Source organism: Nasonia vitripennis (assembly GCF_009193385.2).
Source record: "Nasonia vitripennis strain AsymCx chromosome 5 unlocalized genomic scaffold, Nvit_psr_1.1 chr5_random0005, whole genome shotgun sequence".
Taxonomy (NCBI): Eukaryota; Metazoa; Arthropoda; class Insecta; order Hymenoptera; family Pteromalidae; genus Nasonia; species Nasonia vitripennis.
The window spans coordinates 404849-422216 of NW_022279656.1; the positions used below are offsets into that span (position 1 = coordinate 404849).

The 17368-nt window shown below is 41.6% G+C and overlaps 1 protein-coding gene across 2 annotated transcripts in view; it reads left to right on the forward strand.

The window, feature by feature from the left end:
- The first annotated feature begins 13144 nt into the window (after positions 1-13144).
- The window catches only part of LOC116417907 (cytosolic carboxypeptidase 1-like), a 252213-nt gene continuing 247989 nt past the window's right edge, over positions 13145-17368 (forward strand). For both annotated transcript variants that reach the window (XM_031933052.1, XM_031933053.1), the window contains exon 1: positions 13145-13511. In XM_031933052.1, coding sequence (XP_031788912.1) covers positions 13218-13511 — 294 coding nt within the window. In that variant the 5' untranslated portion in view covers positions 13145-13217. The remainder of the gene's footprint in view (positions 13512-17368) is intronic.

The following is a 17368-nucleotide window of genomic DNA, read 5'->3' on the forward strand; positions in this document are numbered from 1 at the left end:
ACCAGCAAACTTGATGTTCCGCCCCTGTATAATTTGGAGTTGATACAAGTGATTGGCCAATCTCTCTTCCTGTTCTAATCGTCGGGACGATTTCTTCTTGCAGCTTTTTGTTTTCCGTTTTTCGTGGCGGTCAGAACTTGAGGAGCTATCGAAGTCGTTCTCTTGGCTGCTAAGGCTGTCACTGCTGTCGGAGCTACTACTCGAGCTGTCTCTTTTGGTCTGTCTCTTCTTGGACTTCTCTTTCTTCAGACTCTCTCGAGTTGGTTGTTTGCTCTTGGTGTCTATGGCCTTTGTAGGAGTCTTACCTAGGGCTCCGTTCTTCGACTCTTCTTTTTCCGATTCGTCACTGCTACTATCTTCTTCGCTATCACTACTACTATCAGATGATTTCTTGGCTCTCGGCTGTGATGCCGGCTTCTTAGAAGCTCCTCTGGCGAACCAGGGCAACCCAGGGTTTTGCACTGTGATTTTTCTTCTTCTAGGCTGATTAATGGCACACGGTTCTGTCGGCTTCTTCCTTTCTACATCCTCAGTTTCGTTGAGTGCTGACTTTAAGTTGGTCGGTTGAACGTGAGGTCTGTTTTTCGACTTCGGCGTTCTTAATTCCCACTCTTGTACTTGTCTCGTGAATTTCCCATCGTCTGATATCGATCTTCTCAGCGTGCTACTTTCCTTGATTGTTCCCGTATTGGGCTGAACGGATTTCCTAATTGTTTCTGCATAAGGCCAAATCCCCATAAAACTTTGAGCTCCCTCGTTAGAGTCGAGTGTTGGGCTGGAGGCAAGACGGGACACTGGCACGACTTCTGGCTGGGCTCTAGTGGTTTTATTGACGAATAGTAGAGATGTGGGATCTATCGACTTCTGGCTGGTAGCATAACTCGATGATCCCTGAAGAGCGCTGAGTACTCGTGCAGAAATGAGTTGTTGGAGCTGATTTGATACTGTTAACGGGCATCCAAAACCGGGCGTTCCATCGTCTGTGGAAGTGAGGCTCGACAGAGCTTGTATTTGTCTCACTGAAGAGTTAACAATTTCTTCGAGGCTTTCATCACCGGCTTCATACTCGGTTTCCTTGCCAGTCTCAATTTCTGATTGTGAGGCAGACTCGGCGATCACTTCTTTTTTATCTCGTTTACTACTCGTTCTGGATTTACTTTTCTTGTGGTTGAGGATCGCCGTCAGCGCCTCCTCGGAGTCAGTTGGGATAACGCCACCATTGTCCCATTCATACCACGGCACTGTCTCGCTCAAACCGGCTCGTAAAATTTCGGCTCTTAACAAACGATCTCTTAGAATCGCCTTATTTCCCTTCGTACTAATTTTCAACGACTTGAGTTCTTCTTCTACGTCTTCTTCATCATACTTTCTAATCTCGCTGGCCAAGTTACGAACTTCTCGATCTTTACGCAGGGCGTCCATCATCTTTCTGTGATTATCCATGGTTACTTTCTGCTATTTACCCTTTAAGCCTTGGTTGATGGAAAAGCGTATACAATTTTCTAAACTTCTTGGTGGTCTGACTGTAATTTTCTCTCTATATTCTTCTTTTATTTCTTGATAAGATAGGCTGTAAATACTTCTTGAACTTCTCAAAAATAAAATTCTTGGCAGATAATAACCGGTTAAGCGACTGGTTTTCTTCTCTACGCAATACTTTACACGGTGGTGATTGGGTTCGAATAATCGGGGAAAAGCAAAAAAAATTCAATATATTTCTCAGCTAAACCGCTGTAAAGGTCGAAGGGCCCACCCAGGGTCTATCTCTCATTCACTCACTGGAAAACGAATTCAACCCGACTTCAAAAATTTCGATTAGTAACGTATTTTGCGAATCTAAAATCTGGGCAAAAAAAAGAAAGAAATAGTTACTAGGGTTAGACCGAAAAAGAAACCAGTAACGATCGACCGTCTTACTGATAAACCAAATGGGTTATTCGACTGCTAGCTTATGGGTGTAATATTCATCAACTGATTTAGCCGTTCTACTGTTAACCGGCTAAAACAAGTGATTTATTTGGGGCCAAAAAAAAAAGCTTTCATCCAGGCAGAAAGGTTATACGAAGCCAGCGGGATCGGATTTCAATGTTAAAATTTTTACAATGGGAATGCGTACAAAAACATCAATATACATATATATGTTTATAAATTATAAATAGGTTATGTGTATATATTTTATAGATATTGAAATATTACCTCAATTGATACTTATAATTATTCATGCGCAGTCGGCATGAGTTGCGTCAATTGTAATTAAATAGTAAAGTGGGTAAATTAATTTTCTTTCATTGCTAGTGCTTGATTCGACTCGCAATCGGGCCACAAAATTTGTTTATTAACTCGTTCGGGGTTAAGGATAGTCGGCAGTATGGCTAGAATTGAATCTTAGTTTAAAACTTTCCAATCAAGTCAAACAGGCTATCACAAAATTTTTCCCGACATTGAATTCTCAAAGAAAAAATTTTGTTCGGCTAAAATGATTGTTTTAGGCAATTATCAAGCGACTATAGGCAAAAGAAAATTTTCTTCACTATTCTTATCGGCTTCTACTCTCTCAACAAACAAATCAACAAAGGGGAAAAAAAAAACAAAATTATTTTTCAATTCTCGACCTCCTCAATTACTGTTCGGTATTTTAAAAAATTCCATAACTAATAAATTTCTAATTATTGTTCGTAAAATTACGGATGTAACACGACTCGGGGCACTATGTGTTCACTTCCGTGAATCTCAATTCACCACGTGATCGTGGCCGATGGCTTATTAACGGCTGCAAATTTTCACGACAATAAAAAAAGAAATCTATTTTCCTCGTTTCGAACACTTTATAAGTCTAAACAAGGCACAGAAAAATTTTAAACAAGTCCGTCAAACGTTAATTTTCTCTCAACTACTACAACTTGAATTTTGCAAAAAGGCAAAAAAAAAAAAATTTTAATTCGGCTTCGTATTAAATCTGAAAATATTCTGCACTCACAATTGGCCGTAAAAATATTAATAAATCCGTATATTGCCACTGTAAAGTTTAAAAGGGCGTAATTCTGTAAACCATGATTTCACTTGTGAGAACCCCAGTTTTACACTCCCAGCGACTATCGACACGTGGCGAGTGGTTTTCGGCAGAATTTCCACTACTGCGTGTTGGGAAAAATTTGCACACTCAACCGACTGTTAGAGCAATGCACAAACTCGTCTTTTGTTAGGCTATAATCGAAAAAGAGCACTGAGGTAAACCATGATTTTACATTTGAGAACCCCAGGTTTTGCGATCACGGCGGCTGTCAGCACGTGGCGAGTAAATTTTTCTCTGGCGGTTACACGAATAAAATTTAAATTTTTCCGGCAGTATCATACAACTCTCTGCTTCATTGGAATTATTTATACACTTGATTTTAGTTAGACACGACTCACGATTAACTTTGAACGAAATTGGTGCCACGTTTCAAAATGTCGCGCACTGAACACTATCACTCGTGAATTATTTTCCACGACCGTGCCCCACACATTGGGCAGCCACTGTAACGAGGTGGTTTTTACGTTAATTAATTAATACTGAATCACGTCCGACCGTATTTATACGAAGGAAAAAGGGGCGCCAGGTCGGACTACTTTACCTTCTCAACTGCTTTGCCGCGGCTACTAGAGCACTCTTGTACTCTGAGGAGATTCGGTCGTGGGAAAAATAAGGAAAAATAAGGAAAAATAAGTACAACTCCCTCTTTTTAATAACACTTTACGACTTTTAATGAAATAACTCCGGCGGTAATCTCGACTGTCAATATTATTCGGGAACGTAACTCAAGGGCAATAATTAAGCACTACTCGCTAAGCTTGCTTTTCTCATAACACTCTCTCAATTCCGGTAATATTAATCTCGGCTGATCAGCTAACTACCACGGGCAGAAACTCCGACTCTCACGACTTCCGACTTTATTTCTTAGGTAGACAAAATATTACAAAGATTGTGGTAATTTAGCACAAAGTACTACCTTCCGGCTTGCAGACTGAACCACACTTTCTTTCGTCCTTCTCTCTCGTACTCACAACGTAAAAACTAAACTTAAATCACGACCTATCAAATTACTACGAAAATCCCGGAGTACTGCTTTTTGGGCTGAGTCCGCAATCCAAGTCAATAGGCCAACCGTAGGGATGTTCTCTTGACTGCGACGAAAAATCAAGTGGGCGAATTCTCTGGCCGAGGCGCGACGGTACACCTCCCTACAGTACTCACACAAGCGCAATACATAGTTATCGGTCTAGTGCCGTTACATTTGGCGATTTACATATGTTTTCTCGTGCGATCGTTGGGTTTTCACACTGTATTCACACTGTATGTATAAATAATTCTTTAGGTTACATAGGTGAATATTCCTTTTACACACACTCAACGCCTCACACATACAAGTAGCAGTATAGTATCTGCTGCCGCGGCCTGGCGCGAGGTTTTCCCCCTCCCGGCGGCGGGCTTATCTTCTGACTCGAGCGGCTTAGGTGTGAGCGTGCGTGAGCTCCAGCATGTGCGTGTAGTCGCGCGGCTGGTGGGAGCGCTCTACAGTAAGCGGCTAACTCGGCTGTTAGTCGGCTATTCTCTCTCTCCTTCTCCCGGCTGCTATTGCACGGCTACGTGGCCGATTCCGACCTTCCTCTACCTAGAATGCATACCAGATCTATGAGAGTTAACTCATGGTGATGCAGTTCTGATAGGGTGACGTAGAAAAGAGAGAGAGAGAACTTCTTAATACTAGACGGTCACCCCGTCGCAACAACACATAGATTTGGAATGTGTATTTTTATCGCTGCATTTTCGCGATAAGCAGAATCTTGACGCATCTCAAAGTCATAGAAAATAAATAAGTTTTTCTTTGGGGATTTACGATTATTCTGCGCGTTAACATTATGTCCAATGGGCTGAATATAACAGAGCTGATTTACATCATGTCTTTCGCGACATGAATTACACCAATTGATTCAACACTCGTGCTTTGACTTGTAAATATTAATTCGTTTGCAACACATATTACAAACTTTCACTGCATCGCATATTTTATTATTATTTTTTTTTATATGACCCATCTATTTTGTGACGGTCGAAACATATTTGTCCGTAAAATTCTCTGTTACATTCTACACACTTTATAATATCTATATAAGAATTACACGTTGGTGCACAAAAAACCTATTTGGCTGTGCGTCTATGCTCATCTACATTTAGAGAGTTGAGTTGGTTTGATCTCTATCTTCTACGCTCCCTAATAGGTGATAAGGTAGGGAAAGGCGAACGGACCAGGTACAAAGAATAAAGACAATGCTGAGAGCTGATTGTGACGAGATTGTAATTATTTATGTACAAGATGTCAAGGTCTGTTGGACCCGGCGGCCAGGCCGTAACTGATTCACGAAAGCGACAAAGCTTCTAAGCTCCTCTCGCGCTCGCCACGTCGTGGTGCTCCGCTAGGCGGCGCTTCAGGCCGCATGTGGTGGTCGGAGGGGACCGCCACAGCTACTCTCCCACCAGTGACAAGGGCGGACTTCCCGAGGAACGATGATGAGATTCCTGTAGAGGAGGCCCCGTCTGGAAGGGAGGCTGCGGATGCGTGATGTGGCGTCTGTGCTGATGAGGGCTGCTGAGCCCGGATGAAGCGAGGGTGCGGACGATGGTGATGGTGGTGGGCCAGAGTCGGCAGGTCCTTATTGGCTGGATCGACTTGGGCCCAGAAGTATGTTCGCAGAAGCCTCTGATCGGTGATGCTGGTTGAAAAATAAAAAAAAAAGATGTCCGCCTGGGCTGCAGTGTCCTCGTCCGGAGGCTGCTGCGCAGTGTCCAGGTGTCGTTAGCGGAAGTCCTGAGGAGAGAGAACGTCACCCTCAGGGATGGCCTTGATAGTGTTGGTGGTGCTGATGCCGACGACCCGGAGCCCTGGGTTGTCGGCGTTGAAAGGGGTTCTTCGCTGAACATCCTTAGGTACCGGATGTGCCAGGACGTAGGTGCCAAGGATGCGGTTGAAGGTGACGCTACGTGGTGGACTGCTGCTGCCAGGTCGACGATCAGCTATGCTGCATCGTCGTCGGGAGAAAGCTTCGCTGCTGGCAGGGACGGCTTGCTGGATTCAGCAAAGCCAGTCGGTGATGAGCGTGCTGGACGACTGCGATCGGCTGCTTGCGATATCTACAGGATCCGGGGTCGGCGTCGTCGTCAGCGTAATAGGCCCCGCGCTGTGCTGGTCGCGCGGCGTCTGTCGCTGCGAGCGAGGCGTGTGACTGCTCGCTGTGCCGTGCGGGACGCGAAGAGGCGCGAGAGTGGGGCGTGCGCGACATGCCGTAGCTTCGGCGCGAGCTGGCGCGTTGCTGGAGCGGCTGAAAATGGCCGGTGTCAGCATGAAGCGACGGCGTATGTCAGGGATGCTGGCGTCCATGGCTTGGAGGCTGCTGATGATGTTGCGTTGAGCGTTGTTGAGCCTCGAGCAGCTTCTCCGTGCTGACGGTGGGCGCGGCATCGGCGCGCTGGCGTTGTTGTTGCCAATGATTTTGATGCGTAGCGCGGCGCACGAGCGAGCCAGCGAGTCGGGCAAGCGACGCAAAATGGCGGCTTTGCGCGACGCGACGGCGTTCCCTGCGCCGAGTGACAGGTTTCGCAAGGGCGCGATGGAAAAAGCGACTCGGCCCTTGCGAGAGTAATGAAGCTGCGAGGCGCCAGAGACGGTGAAGATGGCCGTGGCGTGCGAGGCTAGCTGCGCCGCTGGTGTTGTTGCTGGTTGGCGCGGCGCCCAGTGTCCGTGAGTTGATGGTGGCAAACGCGGCGTCTGGCGACCGCGCGATAATGCTGGCTTGCGCGGCGTCCATGCGTCGATGCTCGCTGAAGAAGTAGTGGCCGCTGTTGTTGGCTCCGCTGCTCGCTGGTCTCTCGATCGATGTTACGGTGTTTTGTGGATCTCACCGGCTGTAGATGAGCCGGTGAGAATCGTCCTCTGCGGCTGTGCGTGGACCGCAGCGTAGTTAAAAGCGTCGTCGCGCGGCTATAAAGGGGCCGGAACGAGACGTGATGTCTGACAGAGTAAAATGCGTCATCGCGCGGCTGAAAAGGGCCGCGCGAAAAGACGTGTGTTTTTCGGTGTAAAGACCGAGATGCGAGCTAAAAGCTCGAAGTAAGCGAAAGGATGCTGGCCGCTGGGAGCGAAAGCCGAGGCGAGCTCTGAAGAGAACGAGCTCGCGGTTGAGGCTTCGCGAAATGGCGCGGCGTCGAAATGACGCCGCACGATGACTCGCAGATTGCGAATGTTCGAAGCCGGGGTCACCACTTCAGAGAGTTGAGTTGGTTTGATCTCTATCTTCTACGCTCCCTAATAGGAGATAAGGTAGGAAAAGGCGAACGGACCAGGTACAAAGAATAAAGACAATGCTGAGAGCTGATTGTGACTAGATAGAAAAATAGATTTAGAAGAAAAACATGATCAATCGTCAGAGTGATTATGTTCTAAAATAATTTATTGAATAAAAAATATTTGAATACCCTATTTTACACTTTCCTATTTTTAAATTATTCTTTTGGTGTTCCTGAAAAACTCTGACCCAGGCGACTAAACACTTCAGGTAAATTTTCAGTGTCTAACAGTATGGAATTTACATCTTTACACGCATTGAAAAACCAACGTATTTTTTGTGCTCTTCGAACATACATGATACGCATGATATCTTGTTTCAAAGCCCTGGGGTACTAAGCATATCCTTCGAGACCACGTCGAATAACTTAATAATATTTTAAAAAATAAGATTTTATTTCAATAAAAATGTATATTTAAATACAGTATTATACTCACGTTCATTAATTTGCCGATCTCTCGGATTTCCCTGGTTAAAAAAATGCTCGGTGACCAATCCTCCTCCAGCGCTTCTTCTTGTGTACCGCATTTCTTCTGGTTCTACTGGTTGGGCCGAAAAGTCGAGGATTTTTTGTCGTCTTTTGACACATGGATGCTGCGCATACATAATAATATTCTCGCTTTCATTAGCTGCACGTTCCATCAAGCGCTGTAGAATATTATTAGCAGCGGCGGTTGGCACTCTACCTGTGGCAAGAAGGTGCTCAACATTAGCCATGCGCTGAGAATCCCCATTAACAGGTGCATCTTCAGCCTCTTCCGCTCTAGCATCATGATCATTCGGCTCTCTCTCTCTCTCTCTCTCTCTCTCTCTCTCTCTCTCTCTCTCTCTCTCTCTCTCTCTCTCTCTCTCTGTCCATACTCGCTCCTTTACTATGTCGGATTTTCAACCTGTCCTTGAGCGAGTCACGCTTCCCCTCTGCCTGCTGCCTGGAAGATGTCGCTAGTGCGAGCACTGAACAAGGTCAGTTCACCAACAGCCCTGACTGACTACCGTCCAATTTCTCTCCTCTGTTTTTTATCAAAGGCGCTGGAGTGGCTGGTGCACAGGCAAGTCTCGGAATATCTTGAATCAAGACTACTCATTGACAACCTACAAACAGGCTTCCGCACCGGTCACAGCACACAATCTAGCTTAATTAAGCTGACTGATGATGTCAGGCTTGGCATAAACAAAAAGAAAGTCACGCTTCTGCTTCTATTTGATTTCAGCAAGGCGTTTGATACGGTGTGTCACGTCAGGCTCCTGAGAAAGCTATCCTCCTTCGGCTTCTCCAAGCAGGTCATCCGCTGGCTTGCATCTTACCTTACGAGAAGAAAGCAGGCCGTTATTGGTGACAACGACGAGCTCTCCACCTTCCGGCCCCTGAACACCGGTGTCCCGCAGGGATCGGTTCTAGGTCCCCTGCTGTTCGCGTTGTACATCAATGACATTGGTTTTTGTCTGGATTCAGATGTGTCCCATCTAATCTATGCGGATGACTTGCAAATATAAAGCCAATGCCACCTTGAGGAGCTCGATTCTTGTTCTGACAAGATGAGAGCTAATGCCGAAGGGATAATGGGTTGGGCTGCACAAAATCACCTTAAACTTAATGTCCTGAAAACTAAGACAATCGTCCTGGGCTCCCCCTACAATATTAATGCTTTACCAACTGTTGCTAACACCTACATCAACATAGGGGGAGCCCAGGTCGACTATGAATCATCCGTGCGCAATCTGGGATTGGTGCTTGACTCCAAACTAACGTGGAAAGAGCACGTTACACAACTATGCAAACATGCTCACTCATTAATGTATAGGCTTTACTTTTTCAGGAAAAGTACCAATCTCAGGTTGCGTAAACATCTCGTGCAAGCACTCCTATTTCCAATCATCGACTACTGCTCATTGGTATACTGTGACCTGACCCAAGAACTTGACACAAAACTCCAGAGACTCGTAAACACGGGAATTCGATACATCTATGGTGTAAGGAGGGACGAGCACATCTCTCCCTACAGGCGTGAACTGCAATGGCTTACAACTGCCGGACGTAGAAAGTACTTTGCAGCCTGTTTTCTACGAAAACTGTTTAACACAGCTGTGCCTTCTTACATCTTGGCCTTTTTTAACTTTCACGTCGCGCACAGGCCTGTGAGGGGGGAGGTGACGCCTCTGGTCATCCCGACTTTCAAGACGGAGACGCTGAAAGGTTCATTCCATATGCGCCTCATACCTCTGGAACTCGCTACCATCACGCCTTCGCAACACTAAATCCATGTCACACTTCAAACAATTAGCTAAAGAATATTTTTATGCACTTGAAAACTCATCTCACAAACACTTACACTCCTCCACTATATATATATATATATATATATATATATATATATATATATATATATAATATATATCTCACACGCACACAAATTATAACTTGTTTTACTTTATACTGTTATTTTGAATTGTACAACACAATGTACAAAAATAAAACTTATTTAATCTAATCTAATCTAATCTCTCTCTCTCTGTCTTTGAGTGAGGCATGCTTTCCCTCTGCCTGGAAATCATCGCTCGTAAGAGCATTAAACAAGATCAACTCTCCTACAGCTGTAACTGACTACCGACCGATTTCCCTACTTTGCTTTCTATCCAAGGCGCTGGAGTGGCTGGTGCACAATCAAATTTCTGAATACCTTGAAACTAGACTCTATCTTGATAGTTTCCAAACTGGTTTTCGCACTGGCCACAGCACGCAGTCCGGCTTGATTAAGCTGACTGATGATGTCAGGCTTGGAATGGACAGGAAGAAGGTCACCCTTCTGCTTCTTTTTGATTTTAGCAAGGCGTTTGATACAGTGTGTCACGTCAGGCTACTCAGAAAGCTACCCTCCTTCGGCTTCTCCAAGCAGGTTATCCGCTGGCTTGCATCTTACCTTTCTGGTAGAGAACAGGCCGTCATTGGTGACAACAACGAACTCTCTACATTCCTACCACTAAACACCGGTGTCCCACAGGGGTCAGTCTTGGGCCCCTTATTGTTCGCGTTATACATCAATGACATTGGCCTCTGCCTTGACTCAGATGTATCCCATCTAGTCTACGCGGATGATCTGCAAATCTACTGTCAATGCCCCCTTGAGGAGCTCGATTCCTGTTCTGACAAGATGAGTGCTAACGCCGAGAGGATAATGGGCTGGGCAGCACTAAACAGACTTAAGCTGAATGTTAGTAAGACTAAGGCGATCGTCCTGGGCTCACCCTACTATATCAATGCTCTACCTTCTACTGCTAACACCTATATAAATATAGGGGGGGCCCAGGTCAACTTTGGCGCAACCTGGGGCTGGTGCTTGACTCAAAACTTACGTGGAAAGAGCACGTTACACAAACTTGTAAACGTGCTCACTCTTTAATGTATCGGCTATATTTCTTTCGGAAGAGCACTAGCCTCAGGTTGCGCCAACATTTGGTGCAAGCACTCCTATTTCCCCTCATCGACTACTGCTCACTTGTTTACTGCGACCTGACTCAAGAGCTTGACTTAAAACTGCAGAGGCTTGTCAATACGGGAATCCGATACATCTATGGTGTAAAGAAGGACGAGCACATCTCCCCTTACAGGCGTGAGCTGCAATGGCTCACCACCGCCGGACGTAGGAAGTACTTCATGGCCTGTTTTCTTAGAAAAATTTTCAACACCTCAATACCAGCTTATCTACTAGCCTATTTTGACTTCCACGTCGCACTCAGGCCTGTCCGGGGCGAGGTGACTCCACTGGACATCCCGTCCTTCAAGACGGAGACGCTGAGGAATTCATTTTTCATCAGCGCCTCCTACCTCTGGAACAGCCTTCCATCTCAACTTCGCGACACACTATCCATATCACACTTCAAACAAGCAGCTAAAAATTATTTCTTTAATTTGGAAAACACATAAACATCGCACAAACATACATACATTCTCTTTCATCTCATGTCATCTCTCAACATCACACACACCTTATACTATATACCCTTACACAAATTTTATTTATTCCTTTATCATAATACACTATATTTGTTATATGTACAACAAAATGTACAAAAATAAAGAGCAATTAATCTAATCTAATCTCTCTCTCTATCTCTCTCTCTCTCTCTACTGCTTCACCTTCCTCCTCCATCGCCTCATTCACCTAAAGACGCACCGCTGTAGGCGCCGCAACCACCGCTGCTGCTGCTGCTTCTCTCCTTACGGCTTCGCTCTCCTCCGCCTGCAACTCCTCTTCGTGTGCATCGGCAGCGCTCACCGCCATCATTTCAGCCGGTACAAACTGTACATCGGCTACAGCATTTCCCGCTTGCGCTGCATCCTCCTCCTTCGTCTCACTTACCTCTCTTCTTTTTCCACCTCCTCCTCTTCACCTTCATCCGATGACGTAGCTTCAACAATTTCACTTGATGTATATTCCGTAATATTATCATCTTCATCAGAGGTTATGTCAGCTAATAAATTTTCTAACGCCAAAATGTAAAACAATTTTATGTTAAAAATACAGCGCTTACTTTTTATAACAAACGATGAATGTAATCAAAGGTAGTGATGCATACAACACATAAATATTAAAATCTTTTTGATGTCGAATAAATGAAAACAAAATATTAACCGATATTTGATTACACATTTTTTTGGTAATAAAAAAGCAAGAAGTATAGCGAGAAATACAGTTGTTTAAAAAGTGTTATATCTGTCATAGAATATAGCTAATGTATATTTTTTGATTATATAATTATACGTTATATTACTGTAATGATAGAGAGATACGCATCGGTTGCGATCGAAGTCGAATTATATATACTTTTGTTTCATTAATTAGAAAAAAAAATAATAAATCAAAAAAATAAAAAAATTACTTTTGCCCCGCTTATTTTACTTTTGCCCCGCTGATTTTACTTTTTCCTCGCTAATTTTACTTATGCCCCGCTGATTTTATTTTTGCCCCGCAAACAGGTTTACAGGAAAAATATGCTACTTTCGCTCCAATTTTTAGGCGCAAAAAGTGGTCATTTCGGTCAGGTGTGGAATAAAGTAATTTGTGAATTGTAAGAGTATGGAAAAAAAAATTTCTATACTCTGATGATTGAAATTAAAAAAGGCGTTTTTTATGTTTGTGTGAGAAGGCCTTTATCTATGCTCAATTACCCAAAAATTGCGTAAGATATCGCATCTCGCAAATTTTCCGCATACGAGATTATAAGGCACTTCCATACGGTAGTTTTGCTTAAACATCAGTACTTTCAGTAATATTTGAAGTGCATCAGAGAAAACAAAGATTAACCTTTGGTACATATACATATTATGTATGATCTAAAATTGCTTTATTAAATAATTATAGAAATCAATACTTTTTGTGGGTGATTATTTTCTTATTAACTACGATCTATCTTATAGTTACAAGCTTTTGTTGTTTGCTCAGAACAAAATCAGGTGGTAAGATGAAAAGGCCAGTTAGCACGTGATGCGCTCATACTTCATTATTACGTCAATTTTCAATTTAAACGTATTCTTGTGAAAAATACTTGTTGATAAAATCAGTTGTAGAAATAAAGACCTAAATAACGTTTCTTTTTTTAATTGCAGATATGGTATATTTTTTAAGGAATTAGACATTGCAGATCATAAGATTTTAAAAAATGATAATCTATTAAAAAATAAATCTGAAAGTGTAATACTTAAAGCAAATTTTAAACAAAAGGCTTCTCTGAAAATTTTAGATAAAATTAATAAAGATGTAGCAGATGAAACTGTTTATTGTTTAATTGCTAATAATATTAGAAGCATTATTCCATTTTCAAAAATCACCGTTGCAGATATGGTGACAGCTCGCAACTCAAACATTATGGAGATTTTACATTCAAAAAGTATTCATGTTTGTCGAAATAAATTGATCGAGTCCATCAAGCAAACTATTTACCAAAGCAGTTTATTTTATGAAACAGTGTATGATCTTGATTCATTAGTAGATAGTAATAGAAATAAACGACAATATCTCGTGAATCTATTAAGAGATAATAGTAAAATCTTTATTCAACGAGGCAGAGAAGATGTCAAAAAACTTCAATTTGAAAGTAGGTTTGAGAGTGGCAATCTTCGTAAAGCTATAAGGGTATGTATGTATACATTTTTAAGAAAAAACGATGTCTTTAAGAATTTGATAAAACTTTGTCATTATCGAACTCAAAATAGTAGATTACTTACCTAAAGAAAACAAATCTATTTATTACACTGGCATGGAAAATACACATTTCCCTTCGTGCACTTGGGAGGGATATTGTACTCTCCATACAGGTTAAAGAAAGAATTTGAAATTATTAAAGTGATAACATCTTATGGGACGGAATAAATCGGTTGGAATGCGTTACGGTGTCGCGTTATGTCAGGCCATCCCCACCCTGTGGTCTCCTGCTTTCTCTCTCGTACACACACGACGACTCAGTAGAGGCATTCCCACTCTGTACGCGTAAAATTCTCTGTAAAATTTTATTTAATATATAATAAATATTTAGATATTAAATTAAACGTTTTTTTTTTGCTTTTTTTCAGCAAAATTGTTAGTCATCTGATCGACTTTTATCTCTCTAGACACATCACTTTTTATACTCAAAATACTCATAAACTTCAAACTGTCTTGAGACATCGTGGTGGGGAGAGAATTTTTCATAAGTTTTAATTTTGAAAATGATCTTTCGCCAGAACAATTTGTAATCATTAACGTCTAGTCAATTTTAAGAACCATTTCAACGTTCGGGAAAGATTCTCTAACTCCTTTTTTTATTATTAATAAATACATTGCTTGTTCTCGACTAATTTTAGTATTAGAGTCAAATTCTAATAACTCAGAACAAAAGTTTTGAAACTATTTTGAGTTCCATTTCTAAATTATCGTCGAAATCATTCTTGTAAAAACTCATTAATCTTTTTGAATTTTCTGAAATTTCTGCTGCACTTACGGTATGAAACTTTAACAAGAAGCCAAATAGTGATTCAACTTGTTCGTAAGCTGAAATTCGTTGGTCTAGAGCACATATAAAACTATCGATGATAGGAATATATTCAAATACTCGAAATGATTCAGAAGGTGTCAGATCTACATCAGGTGCATTACTGTAATCCAGTGGGTTTAATCATACGTTACGTCGACGTTTGCGATCTTTTTTATAATCGGCAACATTTGTGAGTTTTGTTCCTAGTTGTTCATAATGGTTAAACATGTCCCTTTTGTTTGCAATAAATTCTCTTAACGACTTAACGCACGCCGCGGCAGTGTCCTTGCCTTTCAGAACTTTGTAATGAAATACTGTTTCTTTTTTAGGTTTTCAAGAACGTCGTTCCAAAACATTGCCAGTATCCCTGTTTCTAATTCAGACATCTTTTTAAAATATCCTAAAGCTTCACAGCGTGCCTTTGATTCAAAATCTAAATTCTCAGATATTTTTGAAAGAGTTTTTTAAATTGGTATAAAACCCTTGGCAAAAGCCTTATTACCATCTGCTTGACTAGACCAACGAGTACTTTCAATTCTTTGAGGTACTAAAATTCTATCGTCACTCTTTTCTTTTAATGCTTGAACGAGCAGAGCCCATCGAGTATCAGACACTGAAATAAATACGTACACACCTTGTAACAACATAAAATAGCTCGTTGAACTTAGCGACGCATCTGATCTCTCCCGTCAGATTCAGCGAGTGTGCAAAACACGGCACCCAAAGTGCTAAGTCATTCTTTTTTTTTATAATGCTTGCAACCCATTGAATTTACCAGACTTTGACGATGCATTGTCGTACGATTGTCCTCGACAATTGCTAATACTGATATTATTCTCCTTTAAAAATGCCATCAAACCATTAAACATATCTTCGGATTTGTGACCTTGATTTGGTAGAAACGTTAAAAATCGCTCAACAGGTGAATCTTCTTCAATGTATCTTAATACAATCGTTAATTGATCAATACGGCCCGCGTTGCTTGTTCCGTCTACTGAAATCGAATAAATTTTGGAATTTTTCACATGATCAATTATCTCTTGGAAGACGAACTTTCCAATTTCTGCAATAAGTACCTTATAAATTGTAGATGATAAGTAGTTCACATTGCCACTTCCGCAATTGCCATATTTTTTTATATACTCTTGTAAAAAAATCATATTTAGATAATAATTCGATCAAAGCCAGAAAATTACCATTTCTTGGAGATTCTAGTATTTCGTTGCTCCCTCTAAATGCTAAAGCACGTTTGCTTAGAACTAATATCACATCAATTACATGTGTTAACACTTTACGCCAGTACTAAATAAAAGTTTCCACTTGCTTTTCTAGCTCTCTACCAGTCATTCACTAGCGTGTTTCCAATCACAAAATCCATCGTGAGAAAATGAAATTTGCAAAAAAAAAACAATACAAACGACCAGTTGTTGGCGAAAAACAAAGCCAAGAACGAAGAATAACCTGACCTATTTTTGTTTTTCGTTAAAACATATTTGTAGTACATTTTCTAATTTTGTTTCCATACTTTTGTTCAATAGATTTTTCTTTTAATAATTTACTGTCACTATTTTGTATTTGTGTCTCATATTTTTTAACCTACTAATCTACATGCTGTCTCATATTATCTGACCACTCTCCTATATTATTTGACAAATCCTGAGATTGTTGAATATTATCTTAAAAATATATAATTTTTATTTATTACAAGGTTATAAAAATATTATGCTTATATTTCTTTGACTCAACTTTAGTTTATGACTTAATTTAAACTTAGTTTAAACTTTATGACGATAGCTCGGCCGTCATTACTATTTTAAGTTGTTTATGTTACTATTCACCGATTCCGTCGGCTGTGCAGAAGGCACTAAATTCTACTGACTATAATCTATCCGCGCACGGACGTAAAGACGTATGAACACGCGGCGGTGACAGTAGTACTCAGGACGTGTATTCAAAAGAAGGAAAAGTCAATGAACACTCGCGGTTATTTGTAAAACTTAGACTAACTGTTTATTGGTGTTTGGCTTATACAAGCGCGCCAGACGGGCGCATGCCAGCTACCAGCATGTAGTCGAGGTGAGAGAGAGAGAGGAGGCTTAAAGTCGCCTGAATAAGCGAGAGTTGATAAGAACTAGTACTTACAGATGTACATGGCCGGCACGGCCGTTCTAACCCACGCGAAGATGGTCTCGGACGGATTGTCCACGGTTCGGTTGACCTCACAACCCTCGCACACAATAATCGCAATCGCAGAGTGTCTATTCGCGAAACGGAGCGGAGCGAAGACAGACTTGGAATGGCTCGCTAGCGCGAGCACAGATTTACCTATGCCCTCTGACACACTGTTGTCAACTCTTGACAGCAGTGTGCGAGCAGGTGGCAACATTGTACATTGCTGAATTTAAATCTCTCTCGATGCTTATTCTCTCTCTGTCTCTCTTACTCTCTCACATGCTGCGCCTTTAGTAGCTGTAACAACAGAAGTATTATACAGAATGTTGATTCTGTCCCAGAGAGACGTCGTAACGTGCTCAACGTGCGTTAATTGCACTGGCAACTGTTACAACTTGTTATCAATAAAATAATTGCAAAAATAAACAATAATTGTACTTACATCATTTCTGACCTCATCATCTTTACTTTTTTCTTGTGCCATATTTTTTGTAAAACTATCTGTCAAATCTTGTTTAGTACAAGAATCAACAACGACTTCAGGACTTGATTTTACTGATGTACTTTTTGACGTAAGAAATTCTGACATACTACGAGTTCGAACATGAACGTCATTTTCCTTTTTATGTTTCTCCTTTGCCACTTGGCGTTTTTCTGAACCACTTGCAAAAGTTTGCTTACCTCTGTGCCGATCGCGATCACCCATTTTATGATAAAACTTTAAAGTTTTCTAAAAATCAAAATAAAACCTGTGAACGAGCCCAGAAAACTAAACGCTACTGTAGTCTGTAAATATTTATTTTTTGTT